This window comes from Apaloderma vittatum, unplaced genomic scaffold (genome assembly GCF_000703405.1).
Source record: "Apaloderma vittatum isolate BGI_N311 unplaced genomic scaffold, ASM70340v1 scaffold14361, whole genome shotgun sequence".
In the NCBI taxonomy this organism is placed as follows: Eukaryota; Metazoa; Chordata; class Aves; order Trogoniformes; family Trogonidae; genus Apaloderma; species Apaloderma vittatum.
In genome coordinates this window covers 29,983-56,593 of record NW_009700900.1, presented here as the reverse complement: position 1 = coordinate 56,593, position 26,611 = coordinate 29,983, and the positions used below count along the sequence as shown (strand labels likewise).

At 44.2% G+C, this 26,611-nt stretch overlaps 1 protein-coding gene across 1 annotated transcript in view; it reads left to right on the top strand.

The window, feature by feature from the left end:
* Positions 1-11,285: 11,285 nt before the first annotated feature.
* The window catches only part of GPD2 (glycerol-3-phosphate dehydrogenase 2 (mitochondrial)), a 39,293-nt gene continuing 23,967 nt past the window's right edge, over positions 11,286-26,611 (top strand). Inside the window, exons 1-5 of the mRNA XM_009878946.1 lie at positions 11,286-11,388; positions 19,327-19,498; positions 21,789-21,913; positions 22,901-22,998; positions 24,217-24,380. Of these exons, the coding sequence (XP_009877248.1) occupies positions 11,287-11,388; positions 19,327-19,498; positions 21,789-21,913; positions 22,901-22,998; positions 24,217-24,380 (661 nt within the window). The 5' untranslated portion in view covers position 11,286. The remainder of the gene's footprint in view (positions 11,389-19,326; positions 19,499-21,788; positions 21,914-22,900; positions 22,999-24,216; positions 24,381-26,611) is intronic.

The following is a 26,611-nucleotide window of genomic DNA, read 5'->3' as shown; positions in this document are numbered from 1 at the left end:
CACGGAACCTACGAAGGGGGCTTTGTTATAAATCGCTGGCGATTTATAACCTCCGTATCATATTTTGCAAAGTACAGGAGGAGCTCATGCTTATCAAGAGCTCCTGGCCCCCTCCCCCTTCTTCTATTTAAGCTTTGGGATGAGAGGAATGACCCCCAGAATGGAGCGTGTGGCTGTTCTGCGGAAGGTCCTCGCAGCTGTCCCGTTTGTCTGTGCCTTGTCACCCCGCGAAGCTCCCTGAGAGTGGCCTCACAAGCCCTGCTGTCTCTGTTTGGGGATGGCTGCTTGCGTATGTGTGGGTATCTATATCTATATCTGTATCTATGTCTATATCTATATATCTATGGAAACAGAGGGTTGCAAAACTCTTTAACTAGATTTACTTTCTCACATAGAGCTGGTAGAAGACAGCATCTCCTGTTATTAAACATGAATTCTGGACAAAGAATAGCGTAGCCGTAGTTACACTGAACTTTTTTAAGGTCTTATCTCTTCTAACCAATCACTTCAGTAAACAGGAAAAGATACAAATGTGTGCGTATGGAGACCTTGAGTTTGAACCAGCCAGATTTACTACTTGCTGAACTTCTACTGTTGATTGTAAGCTGGAGTAGTTGAGCTTTTCTTCCCAGCCAAAGTCCTCGCTACCCTTCTTGATGCCTCTTTGGTGCCGTAAGTGGTGTTAATGTCAGCGAGCCATGCCTGCTGCAGCTGTGCTGAGCCTTCTGGAGGGGCAGTGGCATCAACTCAGTGGCAGGAGTGGCACAGGATCACCTCTCCAGACCCCAGGCGCAGCCCGGTGTCAGCTACACACAGGACAGCTGTGGGGACAAGGACTACCTTCCTTTGAAGGCTCGGAGTGCTGCGGCCATGTGCATCTGTTGCTACTGCAGACTCTTGCATTTGTCTTCTAGTGCTTCTTGGGCCGTGGCTAGACTTCTCTGTATGTCTGATTTTTGTTCTCTGTGTCTGCAGTCTGCTGCTGTGCTCTCTTTGAGCTGCGACTGCTATTCTGCGTTGGGGTTCCCACCCAGAAAGTTTCCCTGTGCAAGAGATTTGCTCAAGTGTCATTGCACTGATGTTGGCCTGAAGGTTCTGAAGTCCCTTTGTAAGATAATATTCTGGCCACAGATGAGAAGCAAGCTTGGAAACACAGCTGTTAGGAGTGTGGTGTATTTTTTATTGACATTAATCAGACCTTTTTCTTGCTTCTTCGTAGGTACGGTTCCTCAGAAATGTTCAGTGATCAGCAGTAAGGACTAGATAGCTAGTAAAGATAGCTAGTAGATAGCTAGATAGTAAAGACAGCTAGACAGCTAGTAAAGACTCAGTTTGATATTTTAAGATGCTTAAGGGTTGATAGCTAAGGCAAACCCCAGTATTGACTCTTCTGTAATAGCAATAAGCAGAATATTATTCATTTTAACGTTCAGCCGTTTACCAACTTATTTAGTGTAACCTTGGATAAAAGTTCTGAGTAGGCAAGAATGTGCATGAAAAATTATATACACACCTTACATCTAATTTATAGCGTTACTTTGGTTGTGTGTACGTGAATGTACACTTTGTTTCACTTAATTATGTGTGTACATATGTATGCGTGCACAGGAGTATGGTAATTAACTTTATGAGCTAGGCCCTTATTACATAATGTAATATTTTCTCTAGAGATCCATTTCTGCTGGTGATCTGTCACTAATAGAAATTCAGAAAGCTGGATGGATGTGGTAGGTTCAAAGGCTACTAATGCAAACAAGTTTTCCGAATGAAAGTTCCTACAGGTTCCTTTCTGCTACCCACTCGGTCTCGACACAAGTCTCTGCTAGCTTTAGCAAGTGTTTAAAAGAAACGTGCTTTTCCCACGGTCAGTTGCGGTTGTTACTCTCTACTTTCACGTGTAAATATCTCAATGGTTTCAAAACAAGGGTTTGCATTTGCAAGCATCTCTGTTAAGCAACAGGTTGCTTTTATCATGGTGCTCGCTTACATGCTGGCAAATGGGACTTAAAGAATGACTTTGCCTCTTCCAAAATCTGTGGCCCTGTACTGCACTCGGTTTAAACCAGAGCTCTGATAGTCTACCTGTGTGAATTAGGTAATCTCCTGTATATTGCTTGGCCTTCCGCTTGTAGCTTGAGCCTGCGTTTTTCCGGGGATTAGCTTTATCAGTGTGGGTGTGCCCCTGCCACTGATGGGACCTCAGGAATGGGGGCAGAGCTCTGATCTCAGGAGGGTGCAGATACCAGTACTTTAGCTCTTGCTACAGGCTCTTGCTCTTGCTAAAGTAGGTGTAGCCATTTTTTTTCCAAAAAACATTGCTTTAGAAACATCACTTTAGATGTTTTTTTTCCAAAAACCGTCACTTTAGGAAATGCTATTACGTAACAAACAAACAATTTATAGTCAAAACTCTTCTACAGTATTACAGTATTCTGTTTAGAAAGGTTCCGTATCCCTCAATGACTGTCTTATAGCCGGGTTCCGAAGCAAAGAGGTAACTCTTTCTCAAAGGGATTTCCAAATGCCAGGTGGACTCGCCCTGAGTCCTGCTAACGCTGATGGAGCCCACATTGTTATTTCCATGCTAGTTGGGTGTAAAGTCTTGGGCCATGCCTTTTTTTTCTCTCTCTCTCTTTTTTTTTTTCCTTAGCAAAGTGTTTCTCAAAGCGAGTGTTGTGTTGATTCTGATTTCAGAATGGTATTGAATGTCCGTGCCCCTCCTCTGGGATTAGATTTGCATGTGCTATCAGGTCTCGATCTTTATTCCAGTGTATAAAACTAGGCTACTTCCTTGACACACCTAAGTAATCACCTCATTTGTAGTTATTTTTTGAGCAGGAACCTGTTTGTATATGCAGGTCTATGTCCAGTCTTGTAATAAACAAGCCATCTTATTTTCTAATCCTTTCTCCTTTAGTGTTTGACTAGGGGAAAAAAACCGTGGATATAGTTCAGTATTAGGATCAAACTGAATTGGTAGACTGTCTAATCAAATAATCTGCATGAGGGGAGTGAAGAATGTCGGAAAAAAGGGGTGAACAGCTATCAATTAACTGTATCTAACAAGAACATCTCTCTCCGATTACGGTAAATGGTTTATGATATTTGCAAGTTTCTGTTTTGTGAGTGATGGGTTTTATGGTTGATATACCCCCACAAACAGAGAAAGCAAGAACGACTATTTGAACTATTTAAGCTAAAGACAGCGGTGGCACAGAACCAAAAAGGCATGGAAATCGTCCTGTGTATGTTCAGTCTGTAATCAGGCCGGAGACTCGGTTTCCCACTCCTTGGATGGCAGACTTTGAAGTAATCTTTCAGCGGGACAGGAGGGAATTTAAATGCTTTTATCGTAAAGCTTGATAAATATATGATGATGTTTGTGTAGTGGGAGAGCTCAAAATACTCGTGACCTCAGTGTTTGTGTTCCTGCTAGTTCTTCCGTAGAGTGCTTGGGATTACAGCCATCGCTGTCTGTAAGTATTGCCTCGTTCTCAGAAACATGCTGCTTTCTCTGGCAAAGTTATCACTATCTGAAGTCTGAAGAAAGAGTTACAAATCAGACTTTTCTCCTCATCATCTGCAAGACTTGTTTTTTTTTTTGTAGGAGGATAATGAAATGGAAGAAAAAGAAGTGGCTCAGTTAAAAATACATGTAGGGGAAAGAGAAACTGAAAAAGTTTGTTCTTTGTCGGATGCAACTTAAAGCAGTTGGGTTGTCGTCTCATGCCGGCTGGGAAGATCTTGGTGCCTAAGTACAGAAGGCAAATTAAGTAGTTTGAAGCAGTGGGGACCAAGGGAAGGAATGAGGATAGTATTTCTGGTTTTTGCTGTGTTTTTCCTCTATTTTTGTGCATGACAAGCAGCTGTAAGTACTTTTGGGGATGATAGCCAGGCTAGTTGCCCGCACTGGAGCGTGGGAAGGGTTTTCCCAATATAATAAATTGCTGCTTTGCTGCCACTTTTTAATGCAAGTTGGCCTGCAGGGTATTCAGGTTTTAAGTTCCATGTACAGGAACATATAAATTTGTGGTACAGCCTGTGGCTGAAAGGGACTTGTAACCCTGCGAGCTGCCTAGATATTGAGCGTTATGTTTCTCTGCTTGGTTAGCGAGGTAGTTCTTGGACAATTATTTTAATTAAAGTGCTTGTAGCTTGTGTCTAAGTAACCATCGGAGGCTTTAGGGGAGGATCTGGAGGACGGACACTGCCATGGTGTGTTGGCTGTGTTTTCTCCCCACTGGAACTATTTCTTGGTCTGTGGCTTCCTTACAGATGTGGCTTACAGTAATTAGTTGTAGAAGACATGAGTGCGTGAGCTAGTGGCCCAGACTGCTGCTGGTGAGGTAGATAACGAGCTTTGGTTGCCCTCCGAAGCATTCTGCTTTGTTCTCGTTTGCCGTCGCTGCTGGTTAGGTAATGGGTAGCACAGGGCATCCCAGGAGATTAGACCTGTATCAACTGAGGAGAGAGATGCCAGATGACTGTTAGGAGTGCTGCAGGGGAAGCACCTTCAGTTTTGGTTGGTTTAAGCTTTAATCGCTTGCTTTTACGATGCTTACTCCAATTAGTGTGGTCTGTCATCTTGCGTAACGTAGAGTTAACCACTTCAGTCTCTTATAAGGTGAATGAGAGCAAGCTAGTAGATGATCTTGTTAAAGGGGGGGGGGTGCTAATAGGGTTATTTTCTGATTACAGCCCCTTTTTCTTGTTATTTGGCCACTTCCTGCATTGACACACCCTACAAACTGCTCTTGGAGTAATACAGCTTTAAATGCTCAAGGTACCTGCAGTAAGAACCCTGTTTGTGTCCTGTCTCTTCTGTGCACCATCGCAGTGGCCTCCTTTCAAGTAGTTCTAAAAGAATGATCAAAAGCTGAATTAGAGGGGGCTGAGGATAGTCACTTGAGCTGTTTGGAGAAGCGGAGGCGGTGTGAGACTCTCAACTCAGCCTGGAGGAACATCAGTCTGGGGCTCTCGTCATCCAAAACTTACCTGGGAAGCTTTTGGAAGGAATGAGAAAGATTGAATTAGACAATGCTGCTGTGCCAATGGCAAGTTATGCAAACTGTACTGGTGATGATTATAAGTTTTCTATTTTTGAAGTCTTCCATTGAGTGACTCACTTTATTAGATGTGTTCTTTTAAAATGGAATGTGAAGCACCCAGATTCCATGGTAATGGCCTCATAAAGCACACAGATACACAACATAACAGATTGGGTTTCTTCTCTTAATTTAACAGGTTTTGCGTCTCATACACCATGTCTGATGGCAGCATACACGGCGTCACACACTCCTCTCGCTAAGCTCTACAGTTTGTATCCATCTGTCTCTTCGCTTTTGCTAAAGTAGTCAGATTTCCTTGATCTCTAATTCGCGATTCTGCATCTGAATTTTCCACCATTCCCCTTCCCTCATTCCTCTCGTTCTTTCCCCTGATTTTGGCCGTGTGCTGCCTAGATCCAGCCTGATATCTTCATAATTAGGAAGTGCTTGAGTCCAGAAATGCCAGCGATTGCAGCACTTCCTTTTCAGTCAGCTGGCCTCCTCGGGTAGGAGTGGGTTACACAACTCAAAATAAGGTCCAGCCAACTGTCTTGCAGTAGCTGGGCGTTATGGAAAATAAGGCAAGTCACTCCCAGGATTTCTGTCAGCCTGATAAGAGCTGTGGGGCAGCAGCTGCTTGTCGTGTGGGGCGCGCCAGTCAGAAGCATCTCCTGAAGACTGGTGTTGAAATTGCTTCTTGGAAAAAACAGGATGAGAGTTGCACCTTGCATGCTTTTTGTTTCTTAAATGTGGGGCTGAAAGTGAAGCAGAAGGATCCTGCATTGAAGAAATGTGGTAACAGATGGAGCAAAGCCCCTGCCCGTGGGGCGGGAGGGCCAGGGTCTGTGAGCTCGTGAGGCTCGCCAGGGTCGGTGGCCGCAGCCTGGGCTGGGCAGCGGGAGCTTCCCATGGAAGTGACTACCCCATGTGCCCTCTTTACATCAGAGCAAGCATGACTCTGAATTGCTGGTTAAGGCAGCAGTTCCCGTGACAACAGTCTGTATTAACTTGTTTTTAACTTTTTGGAAACTGAAAGTATGAACTTGTTCTGATAAATCTCCTACGCAGTTTCCATTTCATGCCGACTAGCTCTTCCCCTGCCCTGCCCTTTGTGTTTCCTTTCCAGTGTAAAACCCTATTTCTTCTTATCAGGAATCATTTAATAGCTAGAAGTTTGAGCTAACGACCATGGGGTTCTTTACCTGGTTTGCCAGAAGTGTTCCCTGGGGGTTATTTAACTCTTTGTACCCAGAGCTCCTCCTGTGCCAGTCAAGGGCTCCTTGCTCCTGCTGGAGCTTGTTCCAGAGCCCATCTGGGACTTCAGCCCACGCTCAGATCGAGGGCATGGCTCCAAAGGGTGCCATTTACGACTCTATTGAAACTAAAGATAAGGTTAACACGTGGATTTACAGTGTCAGATGGCACTTAAAGCATTAAAGCACTCTATGCTGTTTGAGCTGGGTTTTTTAAAGGTGACTCAAAATATTTGTGTTGCGGAAAGATGACTTATTTCTGACTGCGTCACTTCTCATGCTCTTTGCTGTTATAATTTTCATGGAAAAAAAAAGCAGTTTCCATTACAGGCTATTGATCTGAGCTTGGAAGAGAAGAAAGTTTTATTGCCTGCTTGCAGGAGATGAGGGCTTCATGAGCGTAGGCTCTCTGTGTACACAGCACTCCTCACACAGCCTTTGTTGTAACCACGCCGACCGCATTCTTTCCCCTTTCATCTTCTCTGCTCCAGTTTAGCCTGCTTGATGCCAACAGGACTTGGGGAAAAAACTCACAAGTGTATGTGTACCTGTAATTTCTCTTTGGGTGCGTGGGTGCTCAGGCAGGGCTGAAGCCGTGCTCTGGCCCGAAGGGTCAACACCTTGTTGCCTGTTATTTCCTCCGTGCAATGCATGTTCTTTTGGGAAGGAGCTGGGGCCTTTGGGCAGGGAGAAGATGCAATGTGCCCTAGTAGAGCCTCGCTGAAGGATCTAGGGCAGAGCCTTGGCGTGGCAGACGGCAGCCTGGCACGTCCGGACCGCGTCTCGGCTGGCTGTTTGTCTGGAGCTCTGCCTGCCTGCGGTACCTGCTAATGCCCCGAGCTCCAGCCAGCCTCATCCACATACATCTGCTCATACCTTGCAAATACGGCCTCGCAGGTTCCTGGGATGAAATTGAGATGTTCGAGGTGTAAAAGCACCATCTGAAGGTTTGAGTGCCTGTCTAGCTTTGTGTTGGAGTGGCTTATGTTAAGCCGTACTTTCCTTTCTGTCCCTGAGTAAGCTTCTCTTACGGGCGGTGAGTGAGATTTACGGGGCGATTTGAGCAGCTGGTCTCCTGGGAGTGTTCCTTTCTCTGGAGAATTGCATATAATCTGGCTCTCAGCTCTGAGGAGACCTGAGGTTAGTATGCCAACAGACTTCAGTATAATAGATGCTGTTCTGAAGATTTTCTGTCTCATCCAAAATTGTCCAGAAATCAATTTTGAACTTTCATTTGATTTTGATAATTGTTTAACTTCCAAAGACTGACCATCCTTTGTTTATACATATGAAGGGATATTTCCTGCATGAATTGGCAGTGGAGTTTGTTGGGTTCTTAGCAAAGATTTTGCAGAGGAAACTTAAATAAAAGCTGTTTGCTTGCCTCTGTAGTCTTGTGTAAGAGCTGGCGACAGGTGCTGCTAAGATTGAAGCCAGCATTGTGGGGACACAGGGGCTCCTGTTGATTTTGCCTTTTAAACGAGTTCTCTTAGCTGGAAGAACTGGAGTTTATCCCGGTTAGGGGATAAGAACCTGTGGCATCCGGATCCAAAAGTTGGCACATGAGGCTGTAACAGTCAGGTAAGGGGGTTAGGAAAGGCTGCTCTTGGCACCGGGAAGTTTGGAGGAGCCAGCGCTGGGAGCTCCTTTGGCTGAAAGCAGAGACCTGGGGTCTGTCCCTGCCGCCTGCAGAGGCCTCTTGGGAGATGGAAATGGAGCCGAGGCAGAGCTGAGCACAAAGAGCAGGTGTAATAGTAGTCATTACCTTATTTCCCAGCGCTGGCCCAGTCTAGCTTTTTACTCGGTACGTGAGTGTGTTCTGTCAGATCTGGGTTTTTGTTTGTTTTTTGTAACAGAAAACTTATCAGAAGAGTAGGTGTTTCAAACTACTGAAAGATAGCACAAGACTACGTGTGTAACTCTGAATCATGGTGAGTCTTGAGTTTATTTATCCTGATTACTTTTTTCAGTTTGTGCAGCATTGTTGTACAAACAATTAAAAACATCTGCCACACAACTTTGGGGGAATTCACGTTTTTTTCTTTATATATGCAGTGATATTTCACAGTAAGAGAAACTTTAGACTTAGGTTGGTGCAGTGCGGGTTTTTTAACATGTAACTGAGGATGTGAAGGTCAAATAGCTACATTATTTCCTCAGTTTTAAAAACTTGGTTTGTTTGGCTGGCGTATTTTGTTTGGGTTTTTCTTTTTCTTTAGAGCTCTTGATAATATGCTTGTTAAAAAGGTCCTGAAGATTTTGCAGTCATAAGATCACAGTTAATGAACTTCTGAAGAGTTTAGCTGGGCAGGGATAAGCAGGGCTTTGTGCTCCAGCCATCACCCTTTCTTTTCGAGCCTGGCAGAAGGCTGAGAGGATGCACCTCCATTTGTTTTTCTTGAGAGCCAGTATCTCTGCAGACATGTAAGCTGGCTTGTTGTAAGATGCTAATTTGTTCTTTTTAAACTCCCTTGGATTCTAGAGCATATTGTGTTCCCAGAACAGGCACTTGCAAGGGTTTCGTACTCTTACTTGAACCGACTCCTTTGCTGCTGCGTAAGGTGTGTGAAACTACTTCAAGACTGCCACTGATTTGTAGCCTGAAAGATGAGTTATTATTCTACTGACGTGAAGAAACCTTATGGTAGAAGAGTGGAGTACACAGAGTGCTTGGACCACTTGTGTGTTCACCATCACCGTATGCTTCATCTGGCTAGAGCCGGCTTGCGAACTGATGTTGATTGTCTTTGGTCTTTTATTTTGCAGCTGAGCAGTGTGGTGGTGGCAAGGCAAGTTTTACAGCTGTTGTTTTCATGCTAGTGCCGTACGGAATCTCACATTGTGTTACAACTCCATGAGTACCCGCAGGCATTTTTGGGCACTCTAAGTGATGCTACAAAAGGTTGTCTTCGCAGATTTAAGGTGGATAGGGCTTAGCCAGCGGTTGGGTTTTGCTACTGCAGCAGCCTGCCTGGCTGTGCCGGGTGATGAACAGCACCCTGGCATGGTGTGCCTGGAATCACACAGTGGTTTGGGTTGGAAGGGACCTTAAGGATCATGTAGTACAACTCCTTATGTAACTGTGGCTGTTCGCTGGTGTGAGACCTCTGACTCAGCACTTACTCCCTGTTTCCGTGGAGGTGCTGTAGCTTTTGAGGCCAGGCCTCCGCAGTAACTTCCCTTTCAGAAACTTCCCTTGCTGTGTGAGTTTTTTTTTGTTTTGTCTGTGGCCGTTCTCTTTCTACTCCTCCCTGTCATGGTATAAAGGAAAGAAGTTGGTCTCTCAAAAGAGTAAGTATGAAGTAAATGGAAAACGTGATACTCCACACAGATACCAAGAAAGAGAGGTTGTTATGGTGAGAGCCTTCAGGAGCTGCTGCTCTTTAGAAAAACTTGTGGGAAGCTGCAAGTCTGGGCCTTCTGTGCAATAATCCCTTGCGTATAGTACATAGATACAGCACCTATGCATCAAATGTTTGCGCACAGTAACTGTAGATGGAATTTCTCCACACCCCAAGTGCACTGCAAGCAAAGTACACAGGGAATGAAGTTAAGACCTGTGCCATCTTAAAAATGAAGTTTTCTTGTTCGGCTTGCGTCTTAAACGTTTGGTGTATTTTTTTAAGGAAGAAGAAGAATCGTGCTAGCTGGAACAGCTAATAGGAGAAGAAGGATGCAGCGTGTGCAGGCGTACAGTACCACACAGCGTTTCGTGTTTAGTTGCATTTATAAGGCCAAAGAAATAAGGCTTTGGTTGCAAGTAGATTGCTGCAAATCTTGACGAGAAAGCTGTACACTGCCAAGAGCCATGCGTTATAGCCTGGTCTGGTGTGTTCGATGTAGGGTGGGTGAGAAGCCTGGGGGTGAACAGGCTCGTGGGGAGGCTCTGGGCAGCGGGGACAGCTCGGGAGTCTCGCCAGGGGTGCTGGCCTGGCTTTGGTAGGCTGCTGGGGCCTCCTGGGATGGGGAGCCGCCACAGCTCCCTGCTCCTGGCCCAGGGCTGCTCCCACTGCGTTGTAAGTCCGCCGGCGTTCCGGTGTTGGCACAAGGCTGCGAGCCTTGCCTGCTTCTGCTTTAAAGCTTAACAGGGCTAAATCTCTTGTGTGGAGACTGCTGGGTGAGACCAGGGCTCGGGCAGAGATGTCTTGGTCGCCGGAGGGCTCGGAGTGCCGACGGGAGTCCCTCGGGCGTGATGTATGTTATTCCTAATGTGATGCGAGCTGCCGCCGTCCCAGCAAGATGGATTAGGTTGTGCCTGCTTAAGATTCAGGTCAGTTCCATGCAAATTTTTCATTCAGTATCCGAACACTGGGTCTTTTAAGAATTTGCCTGACCCACATAGGGCTGGTTTTAAGCCCTCAGTAGCTCGAAGATAAAGTTCTGCACTTATTTCAAGGCAGTTAATCTTGCCGCTGTTCCCGTGGCTGCTGCTTCTCACGGAAGGACCTGCTTCCCGGCTAGCGGCGCGGCACTTCTCCTCCGCTCCTGGGCAGGACAAGCTTCGCTGGTACCCGATGAGTACAGGGATCACAATTCCCAGCTGGAAGGCAAGCTGGAGTGCTGCTAGGCAAACGTGACTGTGGAAATAGTTGGATGGGACAGGCGGGGAGCTAAAGGGTTGATCTTGCTCTGTCGTGGGAAGGGTTTGGTGGCCATCTGGCTGATGGCCGGGCATTCTCAGTCTGCGTTCGCCACCGTCATGTATACGAGGGTTGCGTGTACATATCACCTTGGATTATCTAAACTCTCTTTTTTCCTTCAGCTTCCACAGCAAATACCAGAGCACTCTGGCTTGCCTCTGTCTAGACTTTGTTTAGAAATCATTAATATTGCTGTAAAAATTGGTAATTAATATATTGCTACCCTAAGTTTCAGCTTGTCACAACATTGTCATTGGTTTCTACGAATGGTCTATTCTGCGTAGCCTAGTTTCTAATGTGGTAAAACTGCCTATTAATTTTTATCTTCTTTTCTTACAGTAAAAAATGGCATTTCAGAAGGCAGTGAAAGGAACTGCTCTCATTGGAGGAGGTGCCATAGCAACACTTTTTGGCCTCTCTCAATTTTCTCAGTATAGAAACAAACACGTAAGTATTAATTATGATTTCTGATAAAATATGAAACTTAAAATCTGTTTGAGCGTATGTTAGGCTTGAACGAGTAGTTTTGTTTGGGAAGGAACGCCAAGAGCCTCTCAGCTTGATTCAGTAGGTGCTAATCTGGAGGATGGCATTAAACGATGTTTCACTATTGTAGGACTGTAAGCAGTGGGGAAGTGTGATTCTTTTAAGTCATTTTTCATCTTTAAAAAATGACCTTTGTGCACTTTGTTTTACTTAGTTGGAGGAGGAGCGTTAAGTACTGGCTGAAGCATAAACACTAAATAGAGTTTGGAGAGTATTTTCAGACTTAGAAGCTTGACGTGACACCACTAGCACTCCCTCTGAAAAGCTCAGGTTCAAAATAGTTGTGGTGCCAGCCATAATTCAGTTTGAAAAGCTGAAAGCTGTTGGAGGATAGGATCTGTGCCGAAGAAGTTGGTGGCGAGGCTCCTCTTGTTCCTGGTGGGCATTGGCCCCTGCCTGGGTGAGCACAACTGTGACCCTGGTGAGCTCGAGGCAGGCGTCGGCCTTGACTTCCAGGATAAATGCCCTGAGCTGTGAAGGACGATGCTGGAGGACTCCTGTTCGGGTAAAGTGGTGGTGGCAGAAGGAGGTGCAGTGGATTCTGGTGTCAGTTTGTGTGTTGATTCTTGCTGCTGTAGAAAATAGCCAGCTGCTGCTCGCAGTGGAGTTGGAGTGGCCATGCTCTTCAGCTCGCTTCTCGGGGCAGAAGCCAAGGAAAAATCAGTAAAAGGAACATGAGTTGTGGCCTCGTTTTAGGCAGAGCTGGTGTGGATCAACAGCTACTCTTTGTCTTAAAGCAAATAAATTGCCATGCTTAGCAGACAAGTCTAAGGGAACATGTCTTCTCGCCTTGTGTTAAACGTGGGCTGTGAGGCTGGCACCTCACATTTGGCCAAAAATATTCGCGATCAGTGTTCTGTGAAACAGTCGAGGTAGGTGTAGCCACAGCTCTGGCCTGATTTGCTTCGATCTGGATTTGGATAAAGATTAAACCCGAGGAGCTACCTCCTCCTTCCTTTGAGATGGTCCGAGCAGGTGCTCATTTTGCGTGGTGCTGTTTCGCACCTTGGAAACGTAAGCAGTCAGCTCTTTTTCTAGACAAGCTGTTACTCTGCGAACTGCTTTAGTTACCAGAGAGTTACTACAAGTTGCCATTCAAATCGGGCAAACCTAAAACAGGAACAGGAGTGGATCCTAATGGTCTAGTTGAAGGTAAAACAGTGGGTGATGGAAGACAGTCTTCACTGAGCTCGGTGAAGGTGTGTATTACGTCTGAATAAATGGTAATCTGCATCTTCTGGCTGTTTCTGTAGGGAGGAGGAGGAGGAGGAGGAGCAGCTGAGGGACTGGTAAAGCAAATGAGTCACTTCTGGGGAACCTAGTTGGAAAGTGGATAAGCCAGAATCCTTATGGCTTCAGATGCTGTTGCAGAAAATAAAACCTAGCATTTAAAGTGAGCTTCTCATTGGGCTGCCTGTCTTGCACCTAGCTGATAATGCTGTTTCTAACTCTCTCTGGAGCCTTTGTCAGAGGATTTTACAATCTGCCTTTGTTACTGTCAGAACTGGCAGCTTCAGATTTTAGGCCTGTTTAAATAAGAGGAGAAGTTGGATGGGAAAAGTGAGCTGAGTCGCTCACTTTTTGTATATGCAGTACTCCAGAATTCGGGGAATTCCTGTTCTTCTGGGCATGGGTGGCCATTACGAATTTCCAGAGACAGCATAAAGCCCCAGATTTTACAGAAGGTGGTCAAGGTGTCAAAATGTAATAACCTTTTTCTGAACCTATTGTGTTGGATCAGCCTGCAAAGGATCTGCAAATTGCCAGCATATGTATCAGCAAGTGGATCTGTCAAGTGAACAGCACGTTGTTTTCATGTTGTACTGCTAACTCGCACATTTCCCACGTGGTGTCCCTTAAAGCTGCTGCCTTAAACACCTAATATAGGGCAGCAGGTGGAACATAACTGGAGGGATTGACGCAAAGGAGGACAGTCCATTTGTCGTGTTGACATATCTAAGCTGTGGGCATGTCCCCCAGCCCAAGTGTCCTCTTTTTAATAATGCCTGCCAATCAAATATATGCTAGGGCAAAGATCTTGTCTTCCTTTGCCAGAGAAGGATATTGCCCCAAGATGTGCACTAATTGGCTACACATTGTAGGAAATCTGTTGTTATTTCAAGAACAGAATCCATCATGAAATAAGACAGAAATAAAAAGCACTTTTTTTTTTTTTTTTAAACCAGTGTTTGTGTTGCTTCACTCAGTGACTGGATGTCTGCGCATCCTGGAATTAGGGGCACCTAGGTACAGCATAAAGACCTAGGCTGGCTAATAATCCTGAGCACACAGTCTAGTTCAACTGTCTGTCTTTGTTCTCCATGTTCGCTCAGCCGGTGTTTGATGTTCCTGTGAAACCTGCAGTCCCAGGTGACTGAACGGAGGAGCTGAAGGGCGGTAAAGTTCTACACCTGGCGAATGGGTGGGAGGTCATTTGAGTTTGTTAGTCGAGGGGTTTTCCTACTAAAAGGGGAGAGTATTGGCAATTTCCGATGTGGAAATTTCAATGGTGCTCGCTAAGTTTGAGAGTCAAAGCCTGCCTGTGAGGAGAACGGCAGAATTAACGTGGTTAACTTGGTGTGTAAACAGCCGTGAAGCGTGGAAATAAAACACTCCGCTCATTCAGATCTCTGCTGGTTTTCAAGATTTGAATCCCAACTTATTTTTCTGTGCACACACACGTGCGCTGACATTTTGGAGCACATTTCTGCAACAGCCATGGAGGCGATATAACATCTACATATGGCACACGCAGAGCGTGCGAGGAGTTTCGTGACTTGCCCTGGTTGTGTGTTGGGTTTTTTGACACCGTGCGGTTCCCGCTGAGCAAAGGGAGGATGGGAACGTGTGTTGACATGACAGAACTGTTGTGGAATTCAACTCATGAGCTGATAGATGAGTATTGCACTTCTGTGTCTTTTACAGTAACCCGATCACTAGGATATTTGCTGAATGAGTAAACTGGGTTAGCTCAGCGCTGTGTGTAAGGGAGTAAGTAGGAATGACACTAATTCAAGCAAAACCTCTCTCAGTAAACACACAGGAGTGGTTCTTTCATATTGAATAACCGTTACCCTTAAGGAAGCTGGTCAGGCTTTCTGTGCAGCCTTACTGGCTTGGGCTGCTGAGGGAAAATGCTTAAGTCTGATAAAAAGGTGTTTGGTTCGATTAAAAAAGAAAAACCCTTTTCCAGAGAGAAGGAGACAGTTGGGGAACTCTGCACAGCAGCTTGTGCAGAGGTCTGACTGATGAAGCTAGTTCCTCCTAAACTGTTTTCAGGTAAAGCAAAGGTATTTGTAGACTCTTAGGTTCTTTTCACTGCTAACACTGTCAGTTAATTTCATCTTAAACAGTACAGGAACTCTCAAATCCATGTCCGCTGTGTTGACTACCAGTCTCGAGCTCCTGAAAACAGTAATTGCATCTGAGATGAAGTTGGGCCCCTCTGAGGCATGAAATACGCAGGCTGTGTACATAATCGATTGATTTGGCCTCAAGTATTCAGATACCTGAATGGCAGAAGGGCCAGAGCCAGCCCTTTGCATGCTCATCACCAGCACTTCCGACACCAATGGCGATGGAGAAATGGAAATGCCAGTTTCTCTCGCTTCCCGTGGATGCTGACCAAATCGCTGTGGCCTTGCTTTCTTAATTTTAATGCTTCAGGCCAAGTGGGCTAGCGCTAGGTATGTGTAGGTGTTCTTTGATGTGCCAGGTTTGAGTCGGAGACCACTGCTAATTGCCTTCTCCCCATGCTGTAATCATTAAGGGAGAAAGCACTGCTTTGGTCTGGAGTCATAAGAGATCGCTGTATTTTTGTAAACCCACCAGGCAATCCTCTCTCTCTCATGTGTAAGTACGTTGTTGGTCAGTCAGAATTGCTCATCAAGGTGAACCCAATGGCATGTGATAATATGATAATGTGTTGGCACCTGCTTTGGGGTTTTTTTTAATTACTTCTTTTTTTTTTTTAATGAATAAGGATGATGAATTTGACTCTGCAAACCTACCTGGAGATTTACGTTAGCAAATTAACAAGAATGCTTTCTTCTGGATTACTAGATCACTTTATAACTTCATGATTGAATTCAGACTGCCAAACTAAATTTCTTCTTGCTAAGAGTGTAATCAAAACCATTCAAGGAACTCTTCCCTGAGAAATTGTAGATATAAACAGCAATTGCTTATTTCAGTAAACATACTTGTTCACTGCCAAACTAATCACGTTATTGCAGATGGAATCCCTGTATGCAGCTTTTCTTTGCTCCCGCATTTAATTGACAGCAAGATGAATCATATCTATATCAATTCCTGGTGTGCTAATCGCCTTCTTTACATTTTCTCTGAATCTGAACACTCTCGCTATCGTGGTGACTCTCTGCCTGGGACTCTGGTTGGTGTTTTACTGTAAGCCATTCGTTGAACTTACTGTGTTTTAAAACCAGAACAAAAGTTGTAGTCCAAACCCACATGGTGCTAGTACTTCTGGAGCTCTGAATTTTTGTTTTCTTGGATCCTCTCATTTTCCTGAAGTTAAGTTGTGTGCTTTGAAAGTGGTCACTTGTCTTGCTGGTGAAGGCATGTCTAGAAACACGGCGCAAAACTGATTTCAGGATGGGCATTTGCACGTTTTTTTTGAAGTTGGAGCGAGCCGAGCTTATGTAGCTGAACTCCATCAGCTGAAACGGGTGCAAGACTGAGCTACGGGTGGTTTTGGTCTTCACTGTTTTCAGGTATTCAGGGAGAAAAACCCCAACCTTTCACATGCTGCTTTCCCATCCTCTTTGGGGAGAGGAAGGTGAGGAGAGCCGGCGGGGTCGCAGCGAGCCCCTGCATGTGCATGGGGGCAGGAGGAAGGAGCTGATTGGGTCCTCCCAGCATCTCCCTCCTCATGCTTTTCACTCCCTGAAAAAAACACATCCTGGAACCGTATCAGCGTAACCATACTTCAGGGAGGTAAAAGTTTCCACCATAATTCAGGGGCTGTAAAAGTTTGTAGTCCTGCCGGAGATAATTTTTTTTTGGCAAGAGTAAGTGAGAACGTACAAAATTCCTTGGGTGGAAGAATACCATGTTTAAGGGTTGTGGTGGGTTTAAAGAAGCTTCTAATGAGGAGACCTTTCCTCGCTGAGCATTTGTACTCAGTGTCTAGGGCCGGGCTGCTGCTGGGCGAGTGTTTAATGTGAATGCTCCTGTGCTCGGGGCCGGCTGCACCAGAGGTGGCCCCAGCAGAATCCACAAAAATCTGTGGCAGTGCTAGAGCATGGGTCCTGATCTGTCAGACTTTGGTTGTTTTAAATCTTAATTTTCACTTGATTTCCAGGAAGATTATAAAGGCTTCATATAAAGTGAAGCGCTCTTTCTCGAGCCTGACTTTCCTCATTGATTGAATTCGAAGACACGTGCAGCGAGAGTGGTTGCTGCTCTCCTAAGTGATTTGCATGAGCTACTTGCATTATAGTCGATATAATCCATGATTACAGGATGAACTTGATCATTAATTATCTTTTGAATATGCACTTCCTTTAGACGTGGCCACTAGTTATTAGAGTTTATTTTCAGTTGCACAGCAGTGATAGGAACGTTGAGAAATAATGCACTTCGATCCTGATACCGCTGTAGAACAAGTAAATAGTTTTGAACAAAAACATCTAGGTTGCGTGCACTGGATAATCTGAGTTCAGGCTTCTTGTGCGTGGCTGGATGGGCTGTTAGTTCACAGCAGACACGTTGCAGAACTGGCTTTTGCCCTGACCTCACAAGGTCTGCTTCCAGAGCTCTATGACAACCGGCGAATTGCTCGCGGGAACAGATGGTGGTGAGTGACGGAGCTACCTCCATCAGTCGATCTGTTTTAATACAGCAGGTGGATGTTCCCTCCCCGTGGCAAAGGCCAGGGAAGGTGGCTGGAGTTCCTAAAACCTGGAGGTGGCTTCTCTTAGCGGGGAGCTTTTCAGAACCACTGTGGTCTAGGAGGGTCTGTCTGGGAAACTCCTCACGTGGGCTCAGCAGTGATAAACCCCGAGACAGAGTAAATAGTGCCTGTGGTGGGGTCTTGGCAGCGTGGGCCTGGGCAAGGGAGCTACTTTTTGCAGTTAGTATTCACCATGAACCGTGCAATAAGGAATAAGGTTGTAGAAGTCACCAAACCACTCACCTAATTCAGTTTCTTCAAGGAATGTTTGGAAATAAAAGCTTAAATGAGAGAGCTTCCTCACAGGTTGTAAACAGCGGGTGGAAAGAGATTAGACAAACAGATTGATTTACATGATTGTAAGAAAGTATTGTTTTGTGTTTTGTCACTTGAATTTGTATCGGTTTGCTCTGTCCTGGCCACAAGCTGTTTTACACCAGTTGGTTCTGCCATTGCGGTTAAAGACCAGATCAGGCTCAGACCTTAGATGATAAGGTTTAAACAGGTTTTTCTTCTGTTGAAAGTGTTTGTAATCTTCATGAAACTGTGAAAATGTGAATTCCTAATTTCCTGTTTGTTTTCTGAGTGGGCCAGTTAGTTCTGCTGTTCTGCTCTGGGCACTGTAAGTGTTCTATCTGGTTATTTCTGCAAGAGCTGGCTCTAGGAATGTTCTGGAGGTTGTGGCAGGGGTCTGCTGCCACTTGTTATACTGTAGATACAGGTGCTTTGTCTGCTGGGTACGCATACGTACAAGGGATTCCTCTCTTGTGGGAAAGATGGGTCCTTCATGTCTTAAAAAGCAGAGGTGAAAGAAATTCACTGTGTAGTGCAGAATGAGGGACAGTGGCGAACGAGAAAAACGTGGGAGGGAAAGGTCTGGAATGAAAAGCAAAACTAGAGCTGAAAACAAAGAGAAAGCAAGCCTGGCTTTTGTGGCCTTGCACCTTACTTACCTGTTGGAATTTCTGTGCTCTCGTCTCTCTCTGCGCTGCCTGCCGTTGCTCATGAAATTAGTGTGATGAATACGAACCCACGGTGACGGTGCTCATAGTGCAGGTGATGAAGTATATGACCAGTAATGGGGTTGGGGGATTCCTGTGGCTGTAAAGGTTTTCAGAATTCAGTTTGAATTACTGTTAACAGAAGAGAGCCTTCAGAAACCGGCAGAAACCTTAAAAATGAAACCATGGCCCATGTGAGTTGACTGAGCAAGCGTGTCAGCCTTTCTCACCCCGCTGACTTAATGGGGAGTGTCACACAGAGTGCTCGAGCCATTCCAGTAAAATCAGAATTTGTCTGGAAACGGCCACATCATTAAGTTTTGTCACTTTAATGAAAAGTTAGAATTTTGCGTGCTGTCGGATATAAATTGCTTTGCTTGGAAGATTTTCAAAAAGGATGTGGGAATAGTGTTTCTTTGATGTTTTAGTACACTATATTTGACAGTAAACCCCATCATCTCATGAACCTGATCAAATCTGAGCTTAGATTAATGCCAGTGTACAAGTAATCAATTTGGAAATATAAAATGTGCATTCATCTTTAAGTCCTGTGCTTTGATGGATATTTTTGGTAGAGAGCCGAAAGCCTACCCACGCGGCTGTTTATTAAAATACTTTCCGAGCATCCTGTAACATTTGACATAGCAGAAGACTGTTCCTAGAAATAATTAATATAGGTGGGGAGTGCTTGAGTGTAGCATTATACTGAAGTAGGCACCATGAAGCAAGTGTGTGCTAACCCTGTATGATTTTAGTACTGGTTGTTGCTCCGTAATGTTTTAATATGCTATTATTAAATGTAAGTGAAATGACTGGGAGTATTTGAGTTTACCTTTGTGGCTGTAGAAAACCCTGTGATTTCTGTGTGTGTGTGTATATCTACAACGAATACAGAACCTCACGTGGTAGTTTTTGTCATTGTAGGGTACCTTCGTGCGTGTTGAAGCTGCAGAAGCTGTGACTGTCCCGTTACAGAACCATTTCCCCACAAGAGAGCAACAGATTTTGGCACTGCAAACCACAAGTGAATTTGATGTCCTTGTTATAGGCGGAGGAGCAACAGGCTGTGGCTGTGCTTTAGATGCAGTCACTAGAGGTAAGACTGGGAAGTTTTAATTGCATTCTCGTTCTTGGATTACATGGTTTATGCAATTTATCAGATTGGCGTTTTCAAAATTACTTGAAGATAGACAAGGCGTACTCTGAATGCCTGGTTATGAAGCTACTGCCGTTCTCAAAAATGGTTTGAACTTGAATTTCCGCAGAGTCTTTGTTGTCTATGTGCTCGTATGCAGTTTCTAACGTAAACCTTTTTGCTGGGTGCTCTTGGCTGGATTTCTCATTCTGCGTTGCCCCTTGTTTAGTGGATTTGTCCGTAGCCACAGTTCACTTGCTTGTGCAGGAGACTCTCTGCAGCAAAGAGAAGACAAGACTTGCACAGCACTTCTAGCACTTCAAAAGGGCCAGGTATGAGTTCTAGATGAGGCTCTGTCTCTCCAGCTCATTTTTCTTCTAATGTGAGATACCTGCAACTTCTGCTCAGGCGTCATAGGTGCTGAGGGTGTTGCAGATTTGAGGTCTGTGTTTCCAGTGGAAGGTGCTGGCATCATTCAGTCTGAAGGTACAGACAGCACTTGCATTTCCCCTCTTTGGAGGGATGAGCTGTGTAACTGGTTTAAGAAGCTACTAGAAGCAGCAGAGCTGGTGTTAACTTTATGTGTAGCCTTAACTTAGGGAAAGCTCAAGGTATAATGACCTTAAGCTAATGCTTTTTGCCCGACTTCTGTGGGAGAAGGAGGGGAGTGTGCCTGGTGACAGTTGGCTCTTGCCCAGTAGACGTGCAGATGTTGCCCAAGAGCTTGTGCAGCTGGCCATCTCCTGTGAAAACTCTGTTCAGGTGGTGAAAAGGCAGGATGCTAATGCCCACACTGCCCACGTCAGCCACCTCACATGGGAACTTTGAGATGGGCTGGCACGAGTGAATCAGACAGGACAGTTCTCAAAAAGAGTGTGTAGTTTTACAAGTTTAAAGAAAATAGATCCTCAAATAGGGAGATGAGAATGCATGGGTACTGTTTCTGCAGGAGAGGCTGTAGCATCAGCTCCTCCTGTTCTGTTCAAGTGCTAGATTCCCCTAGAATATTGCATTTGTATCCAAAAGAGCTGGGTAAAATATGGCTCGTCTTGGAATGTTGATTCTGTGAACATGTTCTCTCAGTTGTTATTTTCAGTACTATCATCCAACGAGAGAGAGAACCAACCTCCCCTAGTTGTTTGTAGACCTCCTTTAGTGTTTGTAGACCTTTTTTCTGGGTTTGGAACTTAAATGGAAAAAAAAAAAGAAGTGGTGTAAAACACAGCAGATAGTCATGAAGTCCTTCAGGTTCCTTAACCTTTAGCTATACTTTGGAAGTAAGAGGCAAAACCTGACTCCAGGAGTGTTTTGTAACTTGATTTGGGAAATTCTTCTCCAGTAGGTGTGATAATTTTGAAGTAGATAAAGCAGTAAGGTCTGCACCGTCAGTGGATACGTACAAGCTCAGATCTGGTTATTATTTTTTTTTTATGTATTATTAAAGAAAACTTGGGATCTTTTCACCTCTGCTGTGTTGCGGTGCAAGTGCAGTTGTAAAACATACAGGAATTATTCTAGGTAATCTATGTTTATCCTCTTACTAGATATTCTGATTATATCAGTAGGTTTCTGAAGTGTGAAATATTCCTAGGCATTTGGTTAATGAATTGTATATTGTTGCTGTTCATTCATGGAACTTGCTCTTTTATTATGTTTGCTTCGCTTAACACCAAATTTTGCTTTTCATGTGTTTGATATATCTTCTCCAAATTGTTTCTGATTGTATCCATTAATCTTCAGTCACATTTGACAAAAATAAATTACTCTGATCTTTGGAAGTTACCAGTAATAATTAGATTATTTTAAGGACATCAAAGTTTTGGGAGGCTAGGAGATGTTCAGATGTGTGTTCAGCAACCAAGAACATAAAGCAACCAAGAACATAAAGGGTTCAGAGCTCTCTGCTGCTAAGAGTTAACAGTATTCATGAAAATATTCTGTTCTTGCCATGAACACGAAACCATAATTTGCTTGAGGGAGCGTGGCCCCTATAATGTACTGTAATGCCTTTCCATTGTGAAATATCCAGGTTTTAATGTGCTTCTGTTTAAGTTCTGTTTTGACTTTTCCCTTAGGAAGGAGGCTAAAATTTTTCATTACAATATAGACAGTGCACTACACTTTGAATACAAATTTATCCATGTACAGAGTAATTTTTCTTGTGATTGTCTCTACCCTAGAGAAGTGTCTTTAATGAATTACATACAAATTGTGTAATTTAAGAAGTTAATTTGGTTTTCTGGTAACACAGGACTAAAAACAGCCCTTCTAGAAAGAGATGATTTCTCATCAGGGACCAGCAGCAGGAGTACTAAATTGATCCACGGTGGAGTGAGATATCTTCAGAAGGCCATCATGAAGTTGGATTTGGAGCAGGTAATTGTTTATGCTGGTTGTTAAGCAAAAATTGCTAGTAGACACTTCCCCTATCCCAATTATATCCAAGTCTCCTTTTTTATTTTTTCAATGCTGGGCTGTTGTGTTCCACAGCCGCTATTCGTAGAAAGTATTTTCTCCCAGTTGAACTTTCCAGACTGGGGAAATCAGTGCTGCTGCCTGTTGCTAAACTTTTTTTTATGGGCCAACTAACTGCCATACCTTGTGGACTATGTATGTTTTGGGAAAGAAGGCAGAAACAGGACTGACCTCAGAAGAAAAAGAAACCTATCACGATCAGTATTTGGGGGGGTGTGAGTGGTTGCCCTGTTTATTCTGGAGTGGGGAAAGAAAATATGGCAAGTGAATAATTATATATAAATGCTTTCCTGTATTCTTCTGTTGCTAGAAGCATGATATTCTTGTTTTGAGAAATTGATTTGTCTTCTCATTGAAGCCTCTCTAACTTAAAGTATGTTTTAACAGTTATAATATTGATATAGAAACAGTGATTTCTCAGGGACAAATATATAAAACATGCAGTTATCCAGCTCCAGAAATCAACATTCTTTATTGCCAAAGATTCATATGGATTGATTTGGAGAAGAACACTTTTGCATTTGCAACTCAGAGTTGGTCCATAATTGTGGGAATGGCCACAGAAGCTCTACCCTGGGAGGAGTTCTAACCTGCCTTAAGCGCCTCCTGCACATCGTTAATGAGTGACAGGGCTTACTGCGCTTTACGTTCAAAGGAAAAATTGTTCCATTGACCTGCCAAGATGCCAGATTTAAACCAGTGAAACTTAATTTTCTTAGGAAATGTTTCCCTTAGCTTTTGAATTTTTCAGCAAATCTCAGTGTGGTTTTGCAAGAACAGTAAAAATTGTGCATGGTGTTTGCTTTGATAAAGAGTTTCTTGTTGAATGCTCTACGTGGAGACAAAACTGAATACTGGGGGATTCACACATACCCTTTTGTTTTTCAGTACAAGATAGTGAAGGAAGCACTTGAAGAGCGTGCGAATCTGCTTGAAATTGCTCCTCACCTGTCGGCTCCTTTGCCAATAATGCTGCCTGTTTACAAGTAAGCTCTGCTGTAGTCTCTCTCCTTTACCACTGTTTTGGCAAGCAAGCTGTTTCTCGGGAGGAGTTTCCAGGTGTCTCTCTCCAAGCATGTCTTTAAACCTGCCACAGGCTTTGTCCCCCAGGAGGCGAGATGTTGCTGGACTGTAGAAGCCTGACGTTCTCTTTAGATATAAGGAAGAAATTCTTCACCATGAGAGTGGCAAGGCACTGGCACAGGCTGCCCAAGGAGAGTGTGGACGCCCCATCCCTGGAAGTGTTCAAGGCCAGGTTGGATGGGGCTTTGAGCAACCTGGGCTGGTGAGAGAGAGGTGTCCCTGCCCACAACAGGGGGCGTGGATCGAGATGATCTTAAGGGTCCCTTCCAGCCTTAACCATTCTATGATTCTCTTACGGCACCCAGCAGCTGTGGCTGCTCTGCAGGAGCGCATCTTGGACCTCAGCTCGTCGGTGCTGGAATGAACTCTCATTTCTGCGATGTTATTTGCTTTTCTTTCCAGCACGTCTGTATCTCCAGCTTGTGGTGTTGTAGTATCCTGAGCCCCGTTCTCTTTAGTCCATACAGCCCCTGGCATTCAGGGCGGTAATTCTGTGTGTTTGCCCTCCACAGCACGTGGGATTTGGTGTTGAGGGAACGGTTTGCTTCTTGTATGAGGAAGAGACTTTAAGTGGCTCGTGTTAGGCTTTTAGATCTGTAAGAACAGTTAGTCACTGAAACAGTCTACTTAGGGCAGTCAGTTTTTGCTGAATGGTCTTAACGTGTGGCTTTATTCCCGTCATAGCAGAAGGAAGTTGCAATAGCTGGAGCCTGGGTAGGTCAGCGGCTGCTCTGTGCAGGAGGCCTTAGTCAAGATGTGCCTTTGAGGAGCCCTTTCAGCTTGCACATGCAGCCTGGTTCTTCCCCCAACACAGAGCTTTAATATTTCAACTTACACTGAAGTACAGAAAGCCAGTTTGTGACCCTAATTCTGGAATAAATCAAGTCTTGAATCTGCTTAAGTAACTGCAGTGTGTAGACAGTAGAAAACAGTAGCTACTGACGTGTGAGTCCTTGCATGTTTGGGTTGTATTGTGGCACATTAAAACTGGTGTAATACGACATGCTGTGTTACTCAACATGTTCTGTGTTACAGTATCAGTGTGTGCATGCACCTTTGAATTTTATTTTTTCTGTTTCACTTCATGGTGGTTTGGTTTGTTGTTTTTTTTTTTCCTGCAGATGGTGGCAGTTGCCGTACTACTGGCTTGGAATAAAAATATATGACCTCGTGGCGGGAAGTCAGTGTCTCAAAAGTAGTTACGTCCTTAGCAAGTCAAGAGCCCTGGAGCTCTTCCCGATGCTACGCAAAGATCATCTTGTTGGAGCTATTGTCTACTATGATGGTATGTTGCCTTTGCTGTTACATCGTGCTGTGCTTTGAGGGGGGAGAACCACAAGTACGATGCTGTAGATCATGTACGTTGACTTTATAAAGGGAAGAACAACAACTGGAAGCATTCAACTTGCCTCTTAAGTGTGAGTTTGGTAGATAATTTCTGTTCTTCGCGACAGTAACTTACTGGCTGTAGGAGAGAGTATAATCATTTACTTGGCTAGTAGGTATAGTGATACAAGAAAGCATTCTAGTCTTCTGGTGATTCCCTACAACTTTCCAGCTGTGCATGGTTTCGCTGCATGCTTCTTGGACTGAGCACTTCTGAGGTAAGTCAAGAAAATGTGATTGTTACAGTCAGGTTAAATGGTTTGCTGTAGCACTTCCACTGTGCAAATATCTTCAAGCTGATCTATATGGTCTGGCTGTGGGTTGTGGTTTTTGCACTGGGTTGGGCGAGGCCTGCATCAATTGCTTTTTGTATCATCAGTAAAACCGGTTGCTCTGCAAAGGCGGTGTTCATTGTAATAATAATGAAACACTAGAGATTGCTATAAGGCGTGAAGGGTTTTTGTTAAAGCCCCTTTAAGTAAAGAGTTATAAATTCATGAGAGGAAAAATGCCTCTGGCTTGAGTTGTTTAATCGGTTGTAGCAGCTAGTTTTAGGTATGTTTGTGTATAATACACAAATTCAGCATCGGAGTGGGAGAAAATAAAGACAGATTTCTGCAAGTCTTCTGACGTTCATTCAAAATAGAATGATGACTTAATAGAACTCACTGCAGTCATTTAGCGATAGCAGGTGCCTGTGTTTAACTCTGTCCCGTCAGACTCGACAGGCACACGAGGCAGTCTGCACCAAAACTGGGGCAGGTTTAGTTGGCTTGCTTGGCAGAAGCTTTGCCTGCCCATAATACCAGTGCTTGTGTTGATGTACAGGTGTCTCGAGCTTTATCCAGACTGCTGTGCCTCCCTGCTTTCTCAATGCTGTGCAAGAACAGTATTTGAAAAATACCAAACTTGTACACATTCTAACTGCTGGGAAGGAAGTTCCCTGCTTAGGTTGGAGTACCAGGTATGCTGTCATAATTCGTCTCTTAAGAAAGCTGAGCTTTTTCTTAGCTTGTCTTTGCAGCAGGCTTGTGCGCTGTTTCACGACATGTTTGTAATGAGATTGGTATTCCTCCTTCTCCAGCCCTCTTCCACTTCCCTTCCAAGAGAGAAAGTTTGGTAAAACTTCCTTGGTAATGGGGCGAGCTAGGTAATACCAAAACATCAAGTGTGTTGAGGATAGGGCAAAAAGCCGTCGATTCAAGGCAGGCTTGGAGAAGCCCTCCAAAGAATAAATAGCTTAAATACAGATTTACTTCAGTAGTGGTACAGTTCCAGTTAGTTTTTTCCTGAAGATGTAGTTTCTGACCTTTTGGCAGCCAGAAAGGTCTTCACAAGACATTGATGACAAAGGCAGTTCTTTTCCATTTTCAGAACTGCATTTACCCTATTCATCAGCTTATCAATAGGAGCTTTTGTACTTGGAAGAAGTGGGAGGGACTCTTGAAACACACTAGGCTTGGGTGGTATTTATGAGGCTTCTGGCATGCGCTGATAATTGCAAGTTGCCTCACACAGAGCCAAGCGGAATGAAAAAAAGAATAAAGGTTGATATATATGTGTGGGAATATGTACGTATAGGTTCTTATTTGGGAATAGGGTGAGATTTAAAGGATGGACTTGATTTCTACTTATCTCTGATGGAGGCTGCATCTTCTCTGTCTTATTTTTAAGGTCTAGAGGTTATTTAGAAGCAAATTTCTCATGGGATTATGTGGCATGTTTTGTATACTGTAACAAGAGCTGCTGTAAATAGCATACAGAGGAGTTATTCAGATGTATTTTTTCGTTATCATAAGCTATCCCTTAGACTGTTTTAAGGGATGCCAGGACCATGCAAGACGAACGAAGCATTTCTCTTAACTCTAATTACGCTTCTCGTAAGAGCACTGTAACTTGAAATCTGTTTATAATGTATCAAAGTTTCTTCGGATTAAACAAATCGTTTGACTGTATCCTATTTACTACTTGAAAGCTTCAGAGATACACATATACTAGATAGCCTTAAAATTAGTCTTCAAGCTTCTTGGACTTGAAGTTTTGCTGCCAGTGAAACTACGTGTTTGTGCTAGCATATCTGGCCTTGCTTTGCTTTTCTGATAAGACTATGGCTTAGTTAATCCATGTTTT